General features: G+C 40.4%; 1 protein-coding gene across 2 annotated transcripts in view; it reads right to left on the bottom strand.

The window, feature by feature from the left end:
• spon1b (spondin 1b) overlaps window positions 1–21,046 on the bottom strand; it is an 82,251-nt gene that overhangs the window by 55,136 nt on the left and 6,069 nt on the right. For both annotated transcript variants that reach the window (XM_068602769.1, XM_068602768.1), the window contains exon 3: window positions 12,427–12,560. In XM_068602769.1, coding sequence (XP_068458870.1) covers window positions 12,427–12,560 — 134 coding nt within the window. The remainder of the gene's footprint in view (window positions 1–12,426; window positions 12,561–21,046) is intronic.

Below are 21,046 nucleotides of genomic sequence, written 5' to 3' on the forward strand. Positions count from 1 at the left end.
AAAATAAACACTGCATAATATATATATATATATATATATATATATATATATATATATATATATATATATATATATATATATATATATATATATTGTATTGCATAATTGGAAATATGTAGCAATTTTATAACTATTTTGGTACAAGCAGTCTTTGTGTCCCAGCAGTAAGCTCTTGTCTCGGAGAGACACATGAAAGTGAGCTGAACAACACTGACTGAGGAGGCAGAGGAGGGACTGCCGCCATTAAGTAGGAGTTATCTGTTATATTGCTGCTATAAATCTCCCGCAGACTGAATGGTGCAATATACCCTGCAACTTGGGTTGACTGCTTGGGCATGAAATTGAAAAACAAAAAGGGAAATAAACAGAATTATTGAGGGACGTAAATTATTTAATAGTTCCAATGAGGCCAATGGTCAACTGTTTATTTATCAAATAAATCCATCAATATATTCAACAATACATCTGGCCATTTGGAAATATGTATATATATTTTTCTTTTAGCTTCCAGTAAAATATGATCCACATCTACAGTTATACCTACTGCCTGTCTTTCTTATAGATATCCCCTCTTTAATCAACATCTCTATTCAATCTGTGCATCAGTTTGAAAGTCTCCTCGGCTCTATTTTGAAAATGTGTCAATTACAGGCCACTGCTCCTCAGAGAAGGCAGACAGTAATAGAGATATGTGTGGGAGGGAACAAGTTCCAACAACGTTGCTGCATTTCCCTCTGGTCATAAAGAGGTCAGAGATTATATATTTATCATATCTGTGGAGCTTGAGTCTAAAATGTGTCTACTTCCCATTAATCTAAAGAATCTTCAGTGTTGAGTTATGAACTCACATTCTGACCTTTTCTAATTAAGTTATTATTATCAAAATGAGCTATAAACAAAGCCATAATGTTTTTCAGAAGCCCAAATGTGTTTTAAACTAGGCATTAACTGGAATAATTAATTTTGTTTTGCATTTAAACATGTACCCGTGGCAGCCGCGATTAACCGAGTGTTACGTTTAAAACCTGCAATTATTACTTTTCATTGAGGCAGTGGAGCTCGTTGCATAAAAAAAACATGAAATATTATCACCTATTAAAGTTTGTGATGCGTTTAAAAACAATTGTTCTTTTATAAATCCAGAAGAAACAGATGACTCATTTATAGTCAATGTATGTTGTTGTCTTGATGCCGGGCAGGTAGTGCATAGTGGCTTTACAAAAAAGAAATCTGACCAAAACCAACCAAAACAGTAAAGTTAAGGGCTGTAAAACCAAAAAGTGTTGAGGGGAATCGCTCAGTTGGGTAATAGTTCTATGTTTGTTTGTTTTTTACTTCTAGTGCAGTGGCCAGAAGCTCACCCCTTGGACAATTGTCATGATCGTGGAAATTAGCAATAAAAAACAAAGTCTTTTGGGACCTAACATTTTAACGTGGGGAGATGAACAGTTCCGGAAAGATACTCAGATACAGACAGACAAGTGGATAAAGATGGCTAAGAGTTACACAAACAACTCATTTCACATTACATTCAGCTATTTAATCTCGTCATTACAAAAGCAAAGACTATTAAAACTTGTAAAGGTGCAAAATTTAAAATCCAGATGTTTGAGCGATTGCCTCCGTGCGGCTCTCAACATGGTGGCTCATAACGGTGCTAACAGCGTGAACAACGCCAACAGTGCGAGCAGAGCTAACAGTATTCACATGAGGTGGGCTTCTTGTTAATACTTCTGTCTCTTGTCCCCCATACTGTATTTATCAGTGTGGTGCTGCTGATGACCACACATTGAACACTGTTGATTCTACAACGAGTGAATTATAAAAGAAAGAGCTTCACCAAACCACTTGGCTTCATCACAGAGCGCAGCGTCTCGCCTGCAGCTCTCCCCTGACATCCTCTTCAATGTCAAAATCTCTCCGACAGCGAGATTCGATCGCTGCTCTTTCCTTTTGCCATTTCCCCTCTTGACTCTCTTTCGATCTGGACTCCCAACACGGAGCAGGCCCACCCCGGCGTAGCTTCTCTCTGGAGACGTCCCCTCGCTCTCCGACTGTTCATTCAAGTAGCATGCCCCGTCGAGCTGCCGTGGCGCTGTTGCCTCGGGCACTTGCTGATGTAGAGTAAATGATTGGCAGCCCCATGCAAAGCAGATGCCTCGAAGGCGGCGCTCGACGCTGAGAAAACACTGAGCAAACTACGCGACAATGCAAACGTTGCCCATAGTGAGAGAGACGCTAATCTTGAAGCACTTTAAACAAAGAATATTCATTCTATATTTTCCCATCTGTTCCCGACCTGCCACACTGATGTATACTCCCCGCTCGACCTGCGTCTTTCTGATCAGGTTCCTTTTAAACTTGCTTCCGTTCTCTCGCCTCATGCATTATATATATTCCGCTTCAGCAACATGTCGGCTGGCGTCTCTTCTGTGTACCCGGAGGGGCCCGGGCGGCGCTCCCATGCCGTTTGGATTCATGCGGGGAGCTCCCCAGACAGGAGCGCCAACACATGCAGCTGTGTGACTCTTCATACGATCGTGTTTTTCTCTCCATGACAAGTGCTCCCGACTGCAATAGTAAACAGCATTGAAACGGAGGAAACCCCACTTCAAGTTACTGTACAACAACAAAAAACCTGAATTGTTTCATCTTGTTTTATTGTGTTTATTTATTTACGAATATACAAAGAAATTGAGAGTGGAGGTGGTACGACATATATTTGTTGATGATTATGCAGAATTCCTCCCTATATGGAAATATGATCTCTATGAAGGTACTGCTCTGGATCCAAATGAAGACAAATTCTCAAGGGTCCGTAGAATATGAATAAATATTACAGTTTGTAGAAAACCGATTACGGAGAAAGGAATCAGTTCTTCCTGAAAACAGCACAAACCAGTTTGTTATATATGTTGGTAATCATAAGCATGGAGTTTATATAAAATAATCATAACAAGTTAAGCTTGGGGAGAGAAAGTAAATGTAAGAAAAATAAGGATATATTCAGCTGTAATGGTTATTAAAATAGATGGTGATATTAAGTGTGGTTCACATTCTAATGAATGCCGCCAATGTCATAACCTTTTTCTGTATAATTATATGATTCTTCCACTGCACTGTGTTTATTTAACTCTCCTTAGACTTTGACGTTGGCAACGCAATCGTCAGCACAAGCTCCTAAAATACTGCTTTTCAATTAACACCCAGCGCCGTCTTCAAAGAGCAGCTAAAACATGCCCTTTAACATCCACTGTCGGATTATCTGCTGCCTCAAACTTTGTGAGTAGCGTATTCATTATAGTTCAAGGAGAGATTTTGACTCGGCATCAGTGGAGAATCTCAGAGAGGGGCTTCATGAATCAAAAACCCATTTTGGGAAAAGTATTACTTCTCATTTTAAATTTAATTATGTTCTGAAAAACCATTGACCGAATAAAGTCCAAATTAACCTTTCCATTGCCACTGCAAATTGGGATCATACCTTGGTGAAACGCTGGAAAAGAAGCATGAGGGTGATTGGTAGTAACAATGTAAGTTGGATGGCCTCGCTAATACGGTAAGAGGAGAGTAAGAAACACATCTTCTAGGGACTTTTGACTCCAATTGATGACAGTACAAAAGTGAAAGTAAACAGCTACCGTTACTCACAGCTCAATGCTGTACGGTTTGATGTTCAGCAGGTATGCTTGCTTACCATGTTCAGCTTTACCATTTGCGAATTACCAACATACCCCAAAGTATGAGGATGACGAGAAGGTCTTTAGTTTTCCAGGTGTTAGGTCATAAATCAAAGTAATGGCCAATCAAAACATTTTGGACCAGTAAATGGTCCTGAATAGAAAAGTCTTACTTCGGGGATGTGTATTGGCATGATTCTGGCGATACAATATGCATCTTTATACAAGGGCTAATATATTGCAATGCCATTTAAAATTTCTGTTATTTTACCCTTATTTAACCAGATAAGTCAATTAAGAATCAATTCTCATTTACAAACGTACCTGCAATAGAAGGCAAGTCGATAGATTTTAAAACATAGTTAAAACTAATGCCATGAAACTAATTTAAAGGTTAGTCCATATATTGCAAGTTTCACCACCGCTTGATGGCGGCACTACACATCAGGTCAAAAGTTGGACAACGTGATATGTAAAAAAGTCAAATATCACAATATGTTTGACCAAATACCTTGAAAATAATAGTTTAAAAATAATCTTGGGTTTTACCAGTGGCAATTTCACAAAATATTGACACAATTGATAAATAATCATCTGAAATGTGTTTATAATAGTAGAGGCAACCAGGAGGAGACAACAATTACTCCGATATTACCATATTAAAAATCTAACATGATATCTGGTCTCGTACCATGATATTGATATCATATCTCTATATTAACCAGCCCGAGTCTGGAGCTCATAAAAATCATGAGCAATCATCCTCTGGGAGCATGAATCTCCGTTCAACTCTTTGGTAAATCAGGTCAGGTATCGAAGCGTCACACTGACAAACTTGCTGGCCCGCAAAACAATGAGCGAAACAGAGAGAATGGATTCATCTCAGCTCGAGTTTACTTCGGTATTCATTATTCTTGGGCTTTCACGGTTGACATCAAACAGCAGCCCGGGCGGCTGGCTTCCCTACAGCTGAGCGCACTTGAAATAATCTAGTCCCTGTGATCAATACAAAAAGGCTTCTCTCTGTCTGTGACTGCGTCAAGACACAACCATTTAGATCGCGCTTGTCAAGCAGCTTTCCCGGAGTCTCGCAGTCAAACTTTTTGCTGTCGCCAAGCTGAGCAGACGATTGGTGGCCTCCATCTCGTCCCGGAGCGCTCCGCGGAACAGCGGCTGAATACTGATGGCAATACCGAGCTGGAAGGTCGGAGCGAGGTGAAGATGTGATGGAACAGACACCCGGAGGGCAGAGGAGGAACGTTACGTGTGGCCTCGATAACGAGATGAGGAGAGGAGTGATCAACAGGACAGCAGCACTTAGATTGGAAAAACAGCCTCAACCTCTTTCTGCTCACACACACACTCCCTTTTTTCTCGTCTTTTTTTTGTGAGGCCCCGGGTGGAAACGTTTCCAGACCCTGAAAGGCTTTTTCAGGACTTTCTGGAGATTAAAGTACAGATATTAGCTATCAGAAGGACCTTGGTTACCTGGAGTGAAAATCCCAAAATAATAAACACACACACACACACCCTTCACACAATCTCACACCCACTAACACACCCTCGTCGCACCCCGGGGGCGTTCATATATACGGGCACGTTATGCTTGTGAAAGAGAAAAAGAAAGAAAAAACGAGACAGAAATATAATTGAAGCGCTTCTGCTGAAAATCCTCCTCGTAGCACGCAGCGGTGGGAACTGGATGAAGCTTTGAAGGTGAAGAAAGGAGGGAAGTGGTGGGGGTGACTCATCATTATTAAAGCAGTCTGGGAAGATTTGACAGGTTTTCCCCGTGAAACAGAAGTGTAATCAAGTTGTTTTGTATTATATATTCTCAAGACATAAACAAAACTTCCGACTGTTTTCATCTACAGAAGTTGTCAAACCCGAGGTTGGAAGATCCTTTCAGGTGCACGAGCGTTAGAGAGTTGTCTTCTTTTGAAAACTGTGAAAGTGTCTCGTGGGTGGAATCAGAGAGCAACAGCATTAGCAATCGAAGCAACTTTGCTTTTTGCCCCCCAAAAGGAAAAAGATGGTTGATTATCGCAAAAACACTGATTCTTAAAGATGCAATAATGAATTGTGTCCATCGACCAAATGACTATGCGTAATATGAAAGGTCTTTTTTGGAAGCACTGGAGAACCGGAACCAGGACTCCACGCAGAACCCTCAGACTGCTGCAGTCAAATGAGAGGTTTTCTAAAAAAAGACTCAGGTGTCAACAGTGACCGCCAAATTAAACACAAAATGCAAGATCTTTGTAGCAACTTAGAACTTTACAATTGTACTTACTTCAGTTGCATTTCTGTAATCCGAGATAAACGCGTAATTGGGAATGCCATATAGTGTAATGGGACTGTCATTCTTAGAAGACAGGGTTGAAGTGGCATGTAATAGTACTGTAATCCATAGTAGTAGTAGTGCTGGTAAGGCTTCTCATTCGTAGCTGGTGCTGAACAAGCTTCCACCAGTTGAACTAATACATCACTGATCAAGTATAACAACTAAGGTGTGAACATTTTAATCAGCAAAACCTCTTCTGTTTCTGATACGTCATCGGCATATCCTCCCATCTCAATTTCAGGGTGTAGAGGCATGTTGTGAACACTAATTAGGCTGTCAAAAAGTGGTCATCCTTATTAGAGAACCAATTACAGGTCGAGCTTCAATCTTTAAGTTATTTATAAATGTAGTTTATTGTTCATTTTGAAAGCCAGAACTGTATTTGATAATGGATATGAATAAAAGTGCATATTTAAAACTAGATTTGTATTCATTAAAAAAGCCATCAAAAAACAACACTTCTGACCTAATCATGGGTTGAGCTCTTTAAAAAGTCTCCTAAAAAGTTGGACACTCTTTTTGCCAGAGGCAAGTGGCGATGTTAAAAGCTCAATAAAACTTGGCTGATGGACTTGGATGAGGAAAAGAGCTGCTTGCCTTTAACGAGACACATCGCTATTCATGTAACAATAGGTAAGTAGTACATACGTGACCACTTTATAATGTGTGATCTATAACAACTTTTGTTGGCCTGTTGAGCCGGAAAAAATAAGTAACTCACAAGAACATCAGGAACGGAGGAGGAGGGCAGCGTAACATTTTATTTTAAATACAGCAAGGCTAAAAATATGGAAGAAAAGTTTAAAACACGCTTAACACAACGAGCTCGGACTTCTTCAGCGCCTGTGGAGGCTTTGCATTTGCCGGTTCCCTCCGCCTCCGGCTCCGGCTCCATGCTGTTCAGAGGCAGGCGGCTCGGCAGAATGTATGACAAGAGCCGGGGCGAAAACCTGGACCAACTGTGGAGGAGGAGGGCAGGCCTGACGGTACACTTCCTGCCTCGAGGAGAAAAGTAGCACGTTGTTTTCTTGAGGTAGTTGTTAGTTGCGGTGCCAGCAAGCGGCTGAGACGAGCAGAGATAGCGCATGATGGAGGGAGCTGTTTTTTCAAAAGCTGCCGACATGCTCCGCTTGCCAAGGAAGGAATGAGCGCGTTGGAGCAGCTGACTTCTCTCAGGTGTTCAGCTCGCACATCGCTTAACGGAGGGTGGAACAAGCGCACGTCCAAGAGGAGTCTGGAGGCTTGTGATGGAGAAAAGAGCAGCAATCAATGCGGCTGTTGTATTCATGTGCGGTTTATTTGCAGATTCCTTTAAGGATAGGATGACGGATTCTTCAAACGCTGACCCTACTCGTCTCAGAACTGAATGACAGACTTGTTTATGCGCTTTTGTGTGTGAAACTTGTATCCCGCCGTCTTTGCCAGGCACCCCTTAAAAAAGACATTTTAAATGTCAAAGGGGGCAATCTGGACGAATAAAAGTCTAATAAAAATGATAAAAATGAAGTATTTACTTTACTGTCTGACTGTTCTATAAAATGAATGATAAAAAAATGCCTGCCAAATATTCTCAAGGCTTGAATTCTGAAAATCAACTTGATGTTTTCCTGACAGTCTAAAACCTCCAGATTAAACTCACTGCATACAGGACTAAAAACATTATCATTTCTTTTACATGTTTTGTTTCTAAATGTCTCTTGTTCCACTTGTCTTTCACTATCATACCTTGCTTTAGGGCAGCCATAATTGGAAACTGTATTAGCCTGTTAGCTAGCATGCTAAGCTAGGCTAATCGGTGGCCGGCTGTAGTCTTCTAAAATAGTGAGAAAAAAAGTGTCTTTCCTAATTAGTCACTATTTCCTTTTCTTTTCTTTAAGAGGGGTGTTAATAAATATGTAAAACAAAGTGTAAATATCGAGATAATCAGGTTATAAAACCAGGTAATCTTTGTAAGTATACAACCCTCCCCAACAGCTCAGTCACCTCTCCTCCTTAAAAAAAGTAATGGCATTGATGTTGATTGAGCAGATGTTAAAGTTGGAATGGTATTAAAAAATAAAAAACCTGGAGGCTTGCGTACTGAAAGGACACATGAGATTATTACAGTGGGGAAAAAGAGCTGGATCACTCCCAACTGTAAGGACTTGTATTTGAAGCTTCTTGGAATGAGCTGAGAGACGATGTGTTTGAGGTCCCGGACTGGCAACATATAGTCTATAACAAAGTGGAGTAGATAGGAACCGACTGGGGAAGAGTGAGCGTTCCCATGGTGATAAAGGCTGATGAGGGAACGAAGTGAAAATGTGAGAGCTTTTGGCGTGAAGATTCACAGCTGAAGTTTCTTTCTTTTCTTTTCTTCTTTTGGCTCGACACTCCCGTGTAGATTATGAGACGATGGCCTCCCCGGGCACAGACGTGCAAGAAGAGCCGCCGGCATTTCCACACACACATTCACAGAGAATGGATAGTGGTCACTGATCATTTAAAATCTTTCCTGTCTCGAGGTCCTTTTCACAAAACATGTGGCACTAATGATAATACAGCAGTTGTTTTTGTCTATTTGTGAATGCTTTTTGTTTGGAGCGTTGCCCCATTATGTAGTCATATTACTTCTCTTTGTAGTTGTTTTGTGCCTTTTTGTAGTCATATTGCTTCTCTTTGTAGTTGTCTTTTGTCTCTGAGGTAATTTATGCCTCTAAGGGGTTATTTTGCCCAAAACCATATTCTGTGTGAATCTATTTGAAGCTATTTTAGATCTTTTCGTATTTGTTTTGGTGTCTTTGTCGTATTTTTGTAGTCATGTGCTTTTTCTTTGTGTTCATTTTGAGTCTAAATTATTGTTGGTACTTGTCATTTTGATTGACATTTTGTCAGGGAAAGCCAGGGTGGCCCCTGACATCCTGGGTCCCTGGGCCTGTGCCTGTTGGCGGTTACTAATGTTGGTCGCTAGAGTTATCTTTTATAGTGCATACCTACTGCAAAGCATATCCTTCCTGACTGATGTGAATTTGCCTCTGAAGACGGTGCCAGTAGCACCATGGGGGAAAAAAATAGCAAAGAGTCGTCAACATAGCCAAAGTGACAAGCGAGTTACAACGGCAGAGAGAGGACGGTTAAGGAAAGGAGACAGAGTGAGACGGAAAGCCGTGCACGTTACATGAGGTAATGCTGAATCTCTATCTTACTGCTGACAGACAAAAGTGACAGCAATACGAGGTGTATTTGCATAGCAGATGTTCCCCACGCAGGACTAGATTTATTGGACGAGCAAACACTGGGGTGGCAACGTGCCATCTGTCTCGTGGCAGCGGCAGATAAATTAAAAGTAGCAGCTGTGAGTACACTGTAGCGGTAAGGGCAAGTTATAGCATCGCGCTCAGAGGAGGAAGGGATGCGTGTCAGGGAGGTTATTCCCCTCGGGACTTTGGATGAGGAGAAGGAAACGAGAGGGAGAGGCGGACAAAAGCAGAACTGTGGAGAAAGTGGGAGCGAGGCAGAGCGAGGCGTGTTCTCAGAGTCATCGCCTGTTTATCATTTGTATTCTCAAGTTATGAAAAAGTGGTTACATATTCCCATAACTCACTGTCACTGTCTGAGCCCACGTATATGATTTGTTTATGGCACACACTGGTTACACTTTACATTATGCATTAACTGTAGGCACTATTTGTTACCGGAGAATATTACGTTTGTAGAAACATAAGTCATAATATTTTTGCTTTTCTGAAAACTCCTGCATTCTTGTTCTCTTTGGTTTTCTACCTCATGTTTTTTTCTCTCAATTCCACAACAGCCGGTGGCTCTTATGAGAACAATGTTAAGTATTAATAAGTTAATTATGACGCGAGCCTCAAAGTGTTGTGGTCCTGGGGCTAAACACAGAGTCCGCCCCCACTTTTTGCTGTGATCAATCAAATTCAAACTTCTTTCTTTCTCCACAGAGCAGCTGAGGTGATGCGCTAAAGAAAAATAAGCGACTCTGAATGCGATTATAGCCACTGTAAATATCATGTGCAGATTATGATCTTTTCATTTTATAATTAATCCTTTAATTATATTATCATGTTTGTGATTCAGAGCACAAATCAGGCCAAAATTAAAAGGTCCATTCTTTTTGTAATTTAATGAAATCTTGTACGACAGCGGTTTCCCTTATGTTTAAATAAATTTCCGACGGTGTGCATTTTGGTGTTGACCTACAACAATATCATCAGAAGCACAAATTAGAGAAGTCCCGATACGATTTTGTTTATAACAGTGTGGTAAAAACTGAAAGTACTTTTATTTTTATTATCTGTAAACAATTAATATTGTATGGGTGAGATATGATCCTAGTATGGCCTGTCCCAGGTTAAACCTTGTGTAAAAAATTAACTAATGAGCTGATTAAAGTCTTGCACACTGTGCACGTTACTGTTTTACACCAACAGTTGTTTTTTTTACTCCAAAATTTTCCAATGTAAAATACTGCCAAATTGCTGACATCTTGCTAGCTCTGGCTAACGTGACTATTTCCACTGGTAGATTGAACCGAGATGTTGTTCCTGTGCAGAGTAAATGAGCTGATGCCGATACTGGATGATCTGATGTACAAAGGTTTATACTCCCTTCATACAAAGACATTATAAAATATACAATCGACATATTGCTTAACACACACTCTTTGAACAGTTTCTCCATTCATATGAATATGGGAGCATCAGAACAAGATTTGGGGACTCGAAGCAAACTAGTTTTCGCAAGATTGCTTTACACAAAAATAGCTTTCGCAGTCGTTTCGCAGTTTTACAAAACTTATCAGTGCCCTGTGTTGGATCAACACGCAACGATATTACAATTACTAAATTGTATCAAACATTCCTTCTAAATTGTCTAATGTCAGTTATGATTCATAATTGTCAAGACTATACACTTAATACCAATAGATCTGCAAAAGTAAATATACGCTAATATTGACTGATATATCAACCTGGTTGATTTCGCTGAAAGATCTCCTTTAAAACCTAAATCATTAGTTCACTTGATTCTACCCATATCACACCCACCCAGCACTGGTTCCAACCCACCATCATGTTTCACACAGGTAAACAGGTGGGAATATTCCTCAGAGTTGTTGCTGCTATCTCACAGCCACATAAAATAAGGCCACACACACTCACACACTCATAGTGCAGGTTTAGAGTCACACCTGCTTTAAACCACAAATTGCCTCCCCGTAACCATTATCTGTCTCTTTGTTGTCGAGCCGATCCCTCTACACAAGCCACAGAGTAACATGGCTTCTGGAGAAACACCTGGTGTTCGCTTGCATGATGTGTTGTTGAGAACCAATGACGACTATCTGTAAAAGATAACAATGAGCCTGTAGTGGTCACTGTGTGAGGCCGTCTCGATTTTGTGAAAAAATAAATGTAAAGAAAGAAACTGTGAATATAGTGCTCCTTTGTGTGTATATATATATATATATATATATATATATATATATATATATATATATATATATATATATATATATATATAAATATATATATATATATATATATCTATATCTATATATATATATATATATATATATATATATATATATATATATATATATATATGGAGCACTATAGAACTATTTAACTTGATGCTTGATGGATCGTACTGTTTTTTTCATTTTTATTTCAGCAATAGATTACGTTTCATGAGTGCTCTCCATTATTAAAAGCACACCGTGTGCTTTATGGATTGATTTTCTTTCTTTTAGGCTGCCACTGATTTCCATTCATTTCGTCACAGCATGAAAATCAACAGAGAGACTTGCTGGAGCAAAGTCATTTATCACAGTTAACCCACTCCTTTTTTTGTCAAAAGACCAATAACCAGGAACAAGGACTCATTTGGACTCCGTCTTTGTTGTTGATGCCAAGTTATCGACATTGGAGTCTTCAGAGGCCACTTCCGTTTAAAGCCAAACAAAACACATTCACATGATCATTTTGCACATTGTTTTTCTTTTCAGGTTTCCACCAATATACCTAATTAATTAAGTTGTTTTGAAATCTTGGATTTTGACATTTGATACTTGAAAGATACTGTTGCAAACTAAAAACAAATCTTTTTCGACTACACCTTCGACTACACTTCATAAGGAAGGTAGCGCAGTAGTCGCACTTTAGTAGCACTTAAATGGCTCTTACTGATAGCACTTTGTAGTTTGACTTTATTGAAGAAATTGTACTTTCCTGATTCTTGTTGTTCTGAGTTTGTACTCAAGGTTAAATGCACTTATTTTAAGTCGCTTTGGATAGAAGCGTCAGCTAAATTAAATGTAACATTGTCCTCCAACAACATCACCATAATTTCAAAAGTCTAATCTTAAACAAAGATATAGAATAATTAGACAAAGATGAAACTCACTTTAGTATGACGCAGCCAGACCCAGTGGGCGGCGCCGTCCAGAAGACCTGTATCCTAGTGCGTCTGCGAGGAGTGCTCTCCGTCACTGCAGGGGCACAGTTGGTCATGAACTGTGTGTCCTCCTCATCAATGTTCTAGAAACGGAAGAAAAGAAGGATTTAGGATAAACATATTCAAAAGCAATGTGATGGCTTGTGAAAATGTCGCCGTGATTCGTCATGAAGTTCAATTGCCGTGAAAATGAGTCGTCAGACAACTCGAAGCAGTGAATTCCAAACTCAGAGCTACAGGATGCAACTATCCGTGCAATGCATACCCACAAGAGCCGTTATCGTCCCGTGGTCTGTCATGTGACTTGCCTGAGACAAGAGGTTATTTTTGGTAGTCAGTAAAACAGATCACTGATAATCTCCTTCGTCACTCACATTGCAGCTTCTCAGAGATGCTTGAGTCATGGAAGACTTGTTTAGACCTAAACCCTTGAGAAACACATTTGAACAAGCATGATGCAGTGGGGAATATATATATATATATATATATATATATATATATATATATATATATATATATATATATATATATATATATATATATATATACATACATATATATATATATACATATATATATATATATATATATATATATATATATATATATATATATATATATATATATATATATATATATATACACAACAACAAGGCTGTTGTTGTATACACCTTTCAAAAATGTGGCCTTTGGCAATCCAGGTTTTATTTTAAATGAGTGACTGAGGGACCATTGGAATATACATATAATCCTAAAGGTTTATCAAAAAGAAATACAGGACATATTGGGGACAAGCTCATGTTCCCACCAATGGCCCCAAGAGGAAACAGACCTCCAGCTAAATGAAAGCATAATAGAAGCAACATGTTTTTTTTTGAGACCAGTACAACTAAAACTGCCAGCTGGTGCTTATTTTGCAGGGGCAAAGTTTTACGATGTTATCAGGGGAGAACTTATTCACTTTGTTTACTCGTAAATATGTCGTCAGTGCACCGAGTGAGTCGTCTGTCATCTTCATCTGTGATCAGAGAGCAAGAAAAGCAAAATGTTTAATGTACTGAGCTATGGGGGAGAGCAAAGATGAGTTAACTGTCCGTGTCAAGTTTATATCAGTTTGGGGGAAAGAGTCATTAAAAAAACTCTTAAGTCAACATAAATCTAATTTGTTAACTGATGTCAACACTTAATATATGAGCAAATTGTTATCGTTTTTTATTATTAAATTATTTATAGGTATTAAAACAACATCCGCAGCCATCGTGAACACATTACGCAACAGGCTGATAATATAAATCTAAAATTCCTGTAGATGCTTTTCATATTCATGTCTAGTGAAGTTCAGATTATGCTAGTAAGGTCAGTACAACACAGCTATGCAGCTGTAGTTGTGTCTAGAAATGTCTGGTTTTCAAGGGAACTGCAGTCACACGCCTGCACTCCTCAACACCCACACCTGTTTATCAGTATATTGACATTAGAGAGAAGCAGACTGGACGTTGCACGTCTCTTTCTGTGAGAATATGTACGCATCAGAAGGAGACTCAAAATGACCACAAAGAAATCTAAAACGACAAAAACAACTATAAAGAGACCAAAACAACTATGAAGAGATGCAAAACAGCTGCAAAGAGACAAAAAGATCACAGATGGACCTGCAAGGACTATTAAAAGAGATAAAGCAATCTCAAAGAGACACAAAATAACTGTAAGGAGACTTAAAGCAACTACAAAGAGATGCAAAAGGACTACACAAATGTGGGAAAGCAACCACAATGCACAAAATGAATTACAATGATACCAAAACAATTAGTTTGGTGGCACAAACCAACAACAAAGAGAGGCTCAACACCTATTAAGTATGTTTATGTTGTTCTTCTGTCGGAGAGGTGGTGGGTCCTTTTGCATATTTGTGCCCATTGTCTCATTGTTCGCCCATGGTAGCACTAATAAAACCAAGGTTTGATTCTGCTTTACTAACCTTAACAAGTATTTCTGTTTCACTCATTGAATCACACAAGTCACGCTGGCTCGAGCCAAAAAGCAAAGTTTTGTGAAAGATATTCTCAAAGTCCCTGAGCGAGGCTTTGGATAATAACAGTCTTGCGAATTCAAGGCATGTCTAGCCCACTCCCTCCGGTATTCGGACCTTGTCAGACATGTTAAAGATTAAACACACAGAGAGACAGATATGTAACATGCACACATGGCCTGTGACCTTGTAGCCAGTGTTCCCCAGCTGCCTCAGCTCAACAATAACAATGACCTAAGAGGATCCCACACTCCTGATAGGACATTAAGAGGGAGACAGAAGTCACAATCGGCTTTTCCGTCCTTCTTTAACAAACTGTCCTTTCATTTCCACAAACATATATCCACACAGACACTGACAGACACTAACAGATGACCACATCTAGACCATAAAGAAAAATACATACATTTAGAGCACAAAAAACATATGTCTGTGCATTTGTGAATTGACTTCCTCGGGTCGTCTTATACGCAGCGTGATAAGTTAGTGTCACCGACAATGTAGTTTTGTCAGTTGAAGGCAGACACAAACAACTGGCTAAAAGGCATAAGAGATATGGGGAGAGAGAAAGACACTACAGAGATAAGGGAAGAGAAAGTGGAAAAAATAGAGCAAAAGGAAGGCATAGGATTAGGGAATAGATGGAGAAAGTTTTGTGAGAAAGTGGAGATTGATAATGACTTCAAAACAGAAACAGCACAACCATAATACTTAAATAAAGAGCAGCTGTCTAGACATGAGAAAAACAGAGTTTGATTTGTGTATTGACACCGTCAGCTCAAATGTACGGGTGTGTACACAATTAACAGCCAGAGCGATAGAACAAGAGTGACAGCTTGCATCAAGAGGACTATAGCTCAACACTGTGCTCGCTCAGACTAAAGACTGTCTACTCGACAGCACAGCAGTTTGTTTTAATATAATGTAACACCCCAACACTCTAGTAAAGCTAAGTTACCTATTTGAATAGAATTGGAGCGATGGGGTGGTTGGGTTTGTTTCTGTGAGGCCATATGAGAGGTTTACGAGACTGACCACAGACACCAGCTTTCGCTTTAAATTAAATCAGTTTAGATGACACTTGTGCCCAATTGTCAATCAAGCGAGACAATAAGTATTATTATTATCAACCCCAGGGCTACATTAATAATACAATTTATTCCAGTCAAGTCCTAAATCAAGACAAGTGTCAATACATTCCAGTCCCGAGTCATGTTTCAAATTCAAGACAGACACGTTTGAACGGAAGGCAGAGTCGACTGGACGGACAGGGAGTCTAAAAGTAAAAGTGGAAAGCTGAATCCTTGGTCTTAAAGTCAGACCAGCTGACTCCAATCTGGAGACAGGCAGGCCACACGGCAAGACAGTCGAGGCTGAGTTCAAGACAAGCGAGTGCCAAGTATCCCAAGTCTAAAGAATCAAGTTCCGAGTCAAGTTTGAAGTTAGGACAATCAAATCCCCGGTCAAGACTGAGATATCTGTCACAAATCAGAGGCTTCAGATTAGACTCTTAGTCTTTCTCTATTTTTTTTCATTCCAATTTGATACCTTATTAAACCTCCTGCTGCTTGAAATCAGCAGCTCTGCCTGCTCTGTTTTGAGCCTGACATTCATAAAGACTCCTCCATTTTGGGCTAATAGGAAGGTCAAGTCTTTAAGGTCGGCTTAATGACTGGAGGTCAGTAGGTCAGGAGTCAGTGGTGGTAAAGTAAAAATTGCATTGACAAGTCTTTTTGCTTAAGTACTGAGTGCATACATTATTTCTGTCAAGACTTCCCTTCAAAGAAAGGAAACAGGGATAGCCTGAAGACCTATTGTTCGATCACTGGTAACAGTGAATATGGAAGTGATGGAAGGACAGACAGAAAAAGAGACGGACAAAGAGAGGACGAGAGGCAGTGTGGGAAGACTGGCAAAGGAGCGTTTGTTTTCACTGCAGGGGAGGCTGGCATGTCTGTGTGTGTCCATGGTTAGTCTCTCTCTCTTTCTCTTTCTCTCTCTCTCTGTCGAGTCGGTAAACACAGATGCTTCAGAGTGCCTGCGCAAGCAAACGCAGAGCCCTGTTCAAACACACATACACACACACACACACACACACACACACACACACACACATACACACAAAGAGACAGAGAGCGGGAGACAGACAATGCAAGCCAGAGAACCCTGGAGAAAACTGACAATAAGAGTGATGTAAGAGTGTGTGTTTGTCGGTCGGTGTGTGTGTTTGTTTGTCGGTCGGTGTGTGTGTGTGCGCATACATTGCACGTTTGTAATTAAAAGCACGGCAGCTACAAAAGGAGTGAATACAGTTAGAACCTTCGGGACCACGGTGCGGAGATGAAACTTTTCAGAGGATGAAAAGAAAAACACAGGCAGGCAGACATAGATTGAAATGTCACATCGACGGTTGAAGATGAGCTTATTTCAGAAAAGCAACAGAGTTCTCTCACACGATGAAGACCTCGAAGGCGCCCGACATTTCGCCTCGAGCTTTCCATCAATCAAAGCCGCACTATTGCTGCAGGACGCCGCCGAGATCTCAAGGCCATCAAAAATATTGCATCATATTACATTTTGTGTCTGAGCCACCCAACCAAAGCAGCGTGTCACATTATCCAAACATCTTCTCCGCGAAAGAGCTGCTGTGTGGGTTTATTTCCTCGCAAATGGAAACAATTCTGTGTCTTTTGGCGTTCAATTACACAAAACAATATTGGAGGAGAGGAGCGCATTGTTCATTGTGTCTGTTTCATATAAAAATGACCCCAAAGCTCTTTTTTGAAATGACATTTTTACCGCTTCATCCACATTTTTGTGCCACGATGCTTTGTATAGGTCAATTTGAGAGCATTTAAAAATAATAATTATGAGCGGTAATGCAGCCATCTCAAACTGAGGAGTTTTTGTGTTCACGCAGACTAGACACTTAAATGGACTCTCTCCATGCTACTAAAATGAGTTCTGTCCCGCCTTTCTTTCAGTCTGTCATGTCCTTTTCTCGTCTCTCTTTTCTCGTGTGAAAGCTCTGATGTTATCGGGGTTTCGGCGTGAAAAGCTCTGACAAAAACAAGACTAGTCTGTCACCTTGACTAAAGAGCGCACTGAGTGAGCAGACTGAATAGCACGGAAAGGGAAAAGTCTTTCTGTGAAAAGAGAGTTAGCCCTTTACAAACAATATTTTTACCATATCAGAAAAAAGGACAAACTATATCATGAACAACACTTTTTGTTATTCATTTATTTATTTATATTAACAATGTAAACCTTAACAAAACCGTGGGGTCGTTATCATTCTGAACAAGGAAACTCATCCATTGTCCCTGTGCATGTGCATATGAAGGGTTGACTTTGAGTGTGTGTGTGTGTGTGTGTGTGTGTGTGTGTGTGTGTGTGTGTGTGTGTGTGTGTGGGTGTGTGTGTGTGTGGGTGTGTGTGTGTGTGTGTGCCTACCCGTGTCGGTTTTCCTCCCTCTGCCCACTCAGTTTGTTTAGCCTATTGTCAGTGAGAAACAGCATGAATAACCTCGACAGGCTCTTGTTCAGATCAAGTCACAGAGCTGTTGAGACGACAGCAGCCATCCTCAAAACCAAGTGGTGACATATTCTATGACAGTGGCTCAACGTTTACATTTTCGTAACAAATTGTCATGGTTTGTGCACAGGCGGCAACCTCTGGTTCCGCAGAGTGAATCTCATGCGGAAGCTTCTTCACACCTGCATTCTCGCTACTGACCAGTAGCAGGCGACTCCTCGGGTTGCAAAAATAAGTCAGGTTGTGTAGAAGTCCTCGAGAAATTGACTTTACTTCTCTCATGATTTAATCCGTCAGTAAACATCCTAAACAGGAGTTTATGGTATTAATCTCCAGTTTCAAGCTTTAAGCAACATGATGTTCATTTATTAATTGATGATCCATTTAGAGTCAAACTGACCATAAGGCAGGGGATGCTTTAGGGTGGGTCTTAACTGTGATTGGCAGGTCGCTACCGCTACCAGGGCTAACTTGAGGCTTCAAATCGGCAGTCCACAAACTAATGGGCGACATCACGATGACTCGTCCACTGCTTATGTACAGGCCCATCATTTGTAACCATTCACTAAGCATCAGTGATATTGGTAAGGTCGAGCTTGAACATGCTTGCGAGCCATTGAACACAAAACCTGCGGGTGGGAAGTTGGTAAGGCGTCAGGCAATTGTTGCAGCACTAGTAACTCCTACTGGCTGGCCAACAGGAGGGAAATGGACGCTCATGCGTGAAAAGCCAGTGGGGGGGTCAGGTCCTTGCTGCTACATGTGTGACTTCAGCTTGATATTTGGGGATGACCTCTTGGGGGCGGTGGGACCTCTTGGGATAGCAGGAAACTCTTTTCTGTGGTTAAAAATGGAAATACACTCCCTGTTCAGTGACAAAAGTTATCAGTCACTAAAGTGTTAAGAAGAGCAATTGTAAAAGCGTAGGATATATTTCAATATATAAACACATTTTTCTCAGCAACAAAGTGAATCCCTCGAGAATCACATTAGTGCAATTAGTAAGACAGACTGTAATGACGCTATAGTCTTGAATGCATTATGTATAAGTCATAATCAGTGCAGAGTCCAAAATTATTAATGACACACCTCAAGCATCTGAACCAACCAGCTTGTCAAGCATCGTAAATAAAGATGTGTGAACTGCCTTATCGGAGGGTCCTTGAAATAAACAAGGACATAGTCCTCGTAAACTCTTGTTAATCAGAAAAAACTGGGGGCTTGGGTTCCTGCGTGTCTGGGTACTTAGAGCGGCAATAATTACTTCAGGGTCACATTGGAGTGTGGTTATGCTACATATCAGGTCACCATCATTTCCAACTCTGCACACATCATTTTCTTTTGAGCCCTCGAAGCACTACTTTGCTTATGTAATTGCCTCAATCTAAAACCTATGACTTGCCTGTGACATTTTAAACTGATTGGGTTTGTTTATCCCCGGCTAAACTCAGAACCCAAGATAATCCACGTAGGAGTAAAAAAAAAAAAAGAAAAGAAGAAGAAAAAAAGATAATATCTCATGTCTGCTCATCTCTTCCCTTATCCAAACAAGCCCATGTTTGTCTCCCTGAGCAATAACACGTTGCTGGCCTAGATAAATATGACCCACGTCCCACGCTAACGCAAGGAGGGCTGGGAAAAACACACATGCAGACCTACGAGTATACACACACACACACATACATATACATATATACACCTAAATGCCCATTGGGTGTATATTTAAGCACAAAGGCACACATTTCCAAGCACACAAAGGCTGCAGACTCGGTGGGATACACTGATGCACTTTGGGGGCTGACACATTAAAACAGAAGTCCTTTAATGGCGGTAGTGGGAGACAGAGAGCAGATTATTGCTTCAGGAAAAAAAACAATAAGAAGCAACTCTCAATTGTGGTGTTTGGGCGGCACATTCCAGGACAGCTGCCAGAAACAACCAGAGTACCAGGGAGCCAAATGAGCGAGAACCGGCGCACGGGGAACCGCAACTGTCCTCATTTGGCCCCGCTCCCACGGCACAATAACAGTCATGACATTGCAAAAGTAGCCGCGTAATTAACTCGCGGAGAATAAACTGTCAGGAATATGAATTGCTGTGTCGATTTATTCGATGTATTATTATGTAAACCGCTCGGATGAAGAGAAGCAGAGTTTGATGGATTGAGGTTGTTTAGACTCTTTCTTTTTTTAAGTCTCATGCTGCAGTTTCTCTTGGCGGCCGGCTAATGTGATCGGGACATAACGGACGGCGTATTTACTAAAAGGCAATCATACTGAAAAGTAATTTCTGTGACCACATCCATCCAAGGTTTCCACTGATGTAATCCTCAGAATGAGGAGAACATCTTGCAGCAGACATCTGCAGTCAACTTCTCAGAAACCAAAAATATTTTTAACGAGTAACTGTACACTTTTTTTTTAAAGCTATGTACTACATAAAGTACCTGTACTGTAATGAAGTTAACATCAACATTGCTGAAAAAATCATTGGCATGTATATGCTGAAAATGGATCTAAATGCCATGTACTATTTTAAAATCAGCCCTAATTTTCAAAGCCAATTCTGAGCAAGAGTCGACAATTTGAGACTAATCTAAATGATGAAATAAAAGAATGCCCCCTAATCCGTCCCCCGCTTCTCGCCTCTCCCCACTGCGTTTATCCTTTTTATACTATTTCCATAACCACTGTGTGGCATTACAATAACAGTTTGTGTACTGGGAATGAAGCCAGCAGCACATCCCAGAATATGGTGAATCAGTGTTAAAGACCGATTCTCTGGCGACAGCAATGGGCTTTCCTACACGACGACGAGAGTGTGAAGCATTAAGTTATTTCATTTGTTTGAATTTAGCGGCTGGCTAGCGGTAGCTAACAAATAGTTTGCCAATTCCACCATGTTTTCATGCTGAATTTCCACCACGCTGGGTCCCTCCTCCCGGCTGTAGTCTCTCTCAGCTATAGGAGAGTCATCAAAGTGCACCACACAACATCGCTGTTTTCC

The sequence above is a fragment of the Clinocottus analis genome, unplaced genomic scaffold (assembly GCF_023055335.1).
Source record: "Clinocottus analis isolate CAN_PGR_092001 unplaced genomic scaffold, fCliAna1.0.p SCAF_6, whole genome shotgun sequence".
Lineage (NCBI taxonomy): Eukaryota > Metazoa > Chordata > Actinopteri > Perciformes > Cottidae > Clinocottus > Clinocottus analis.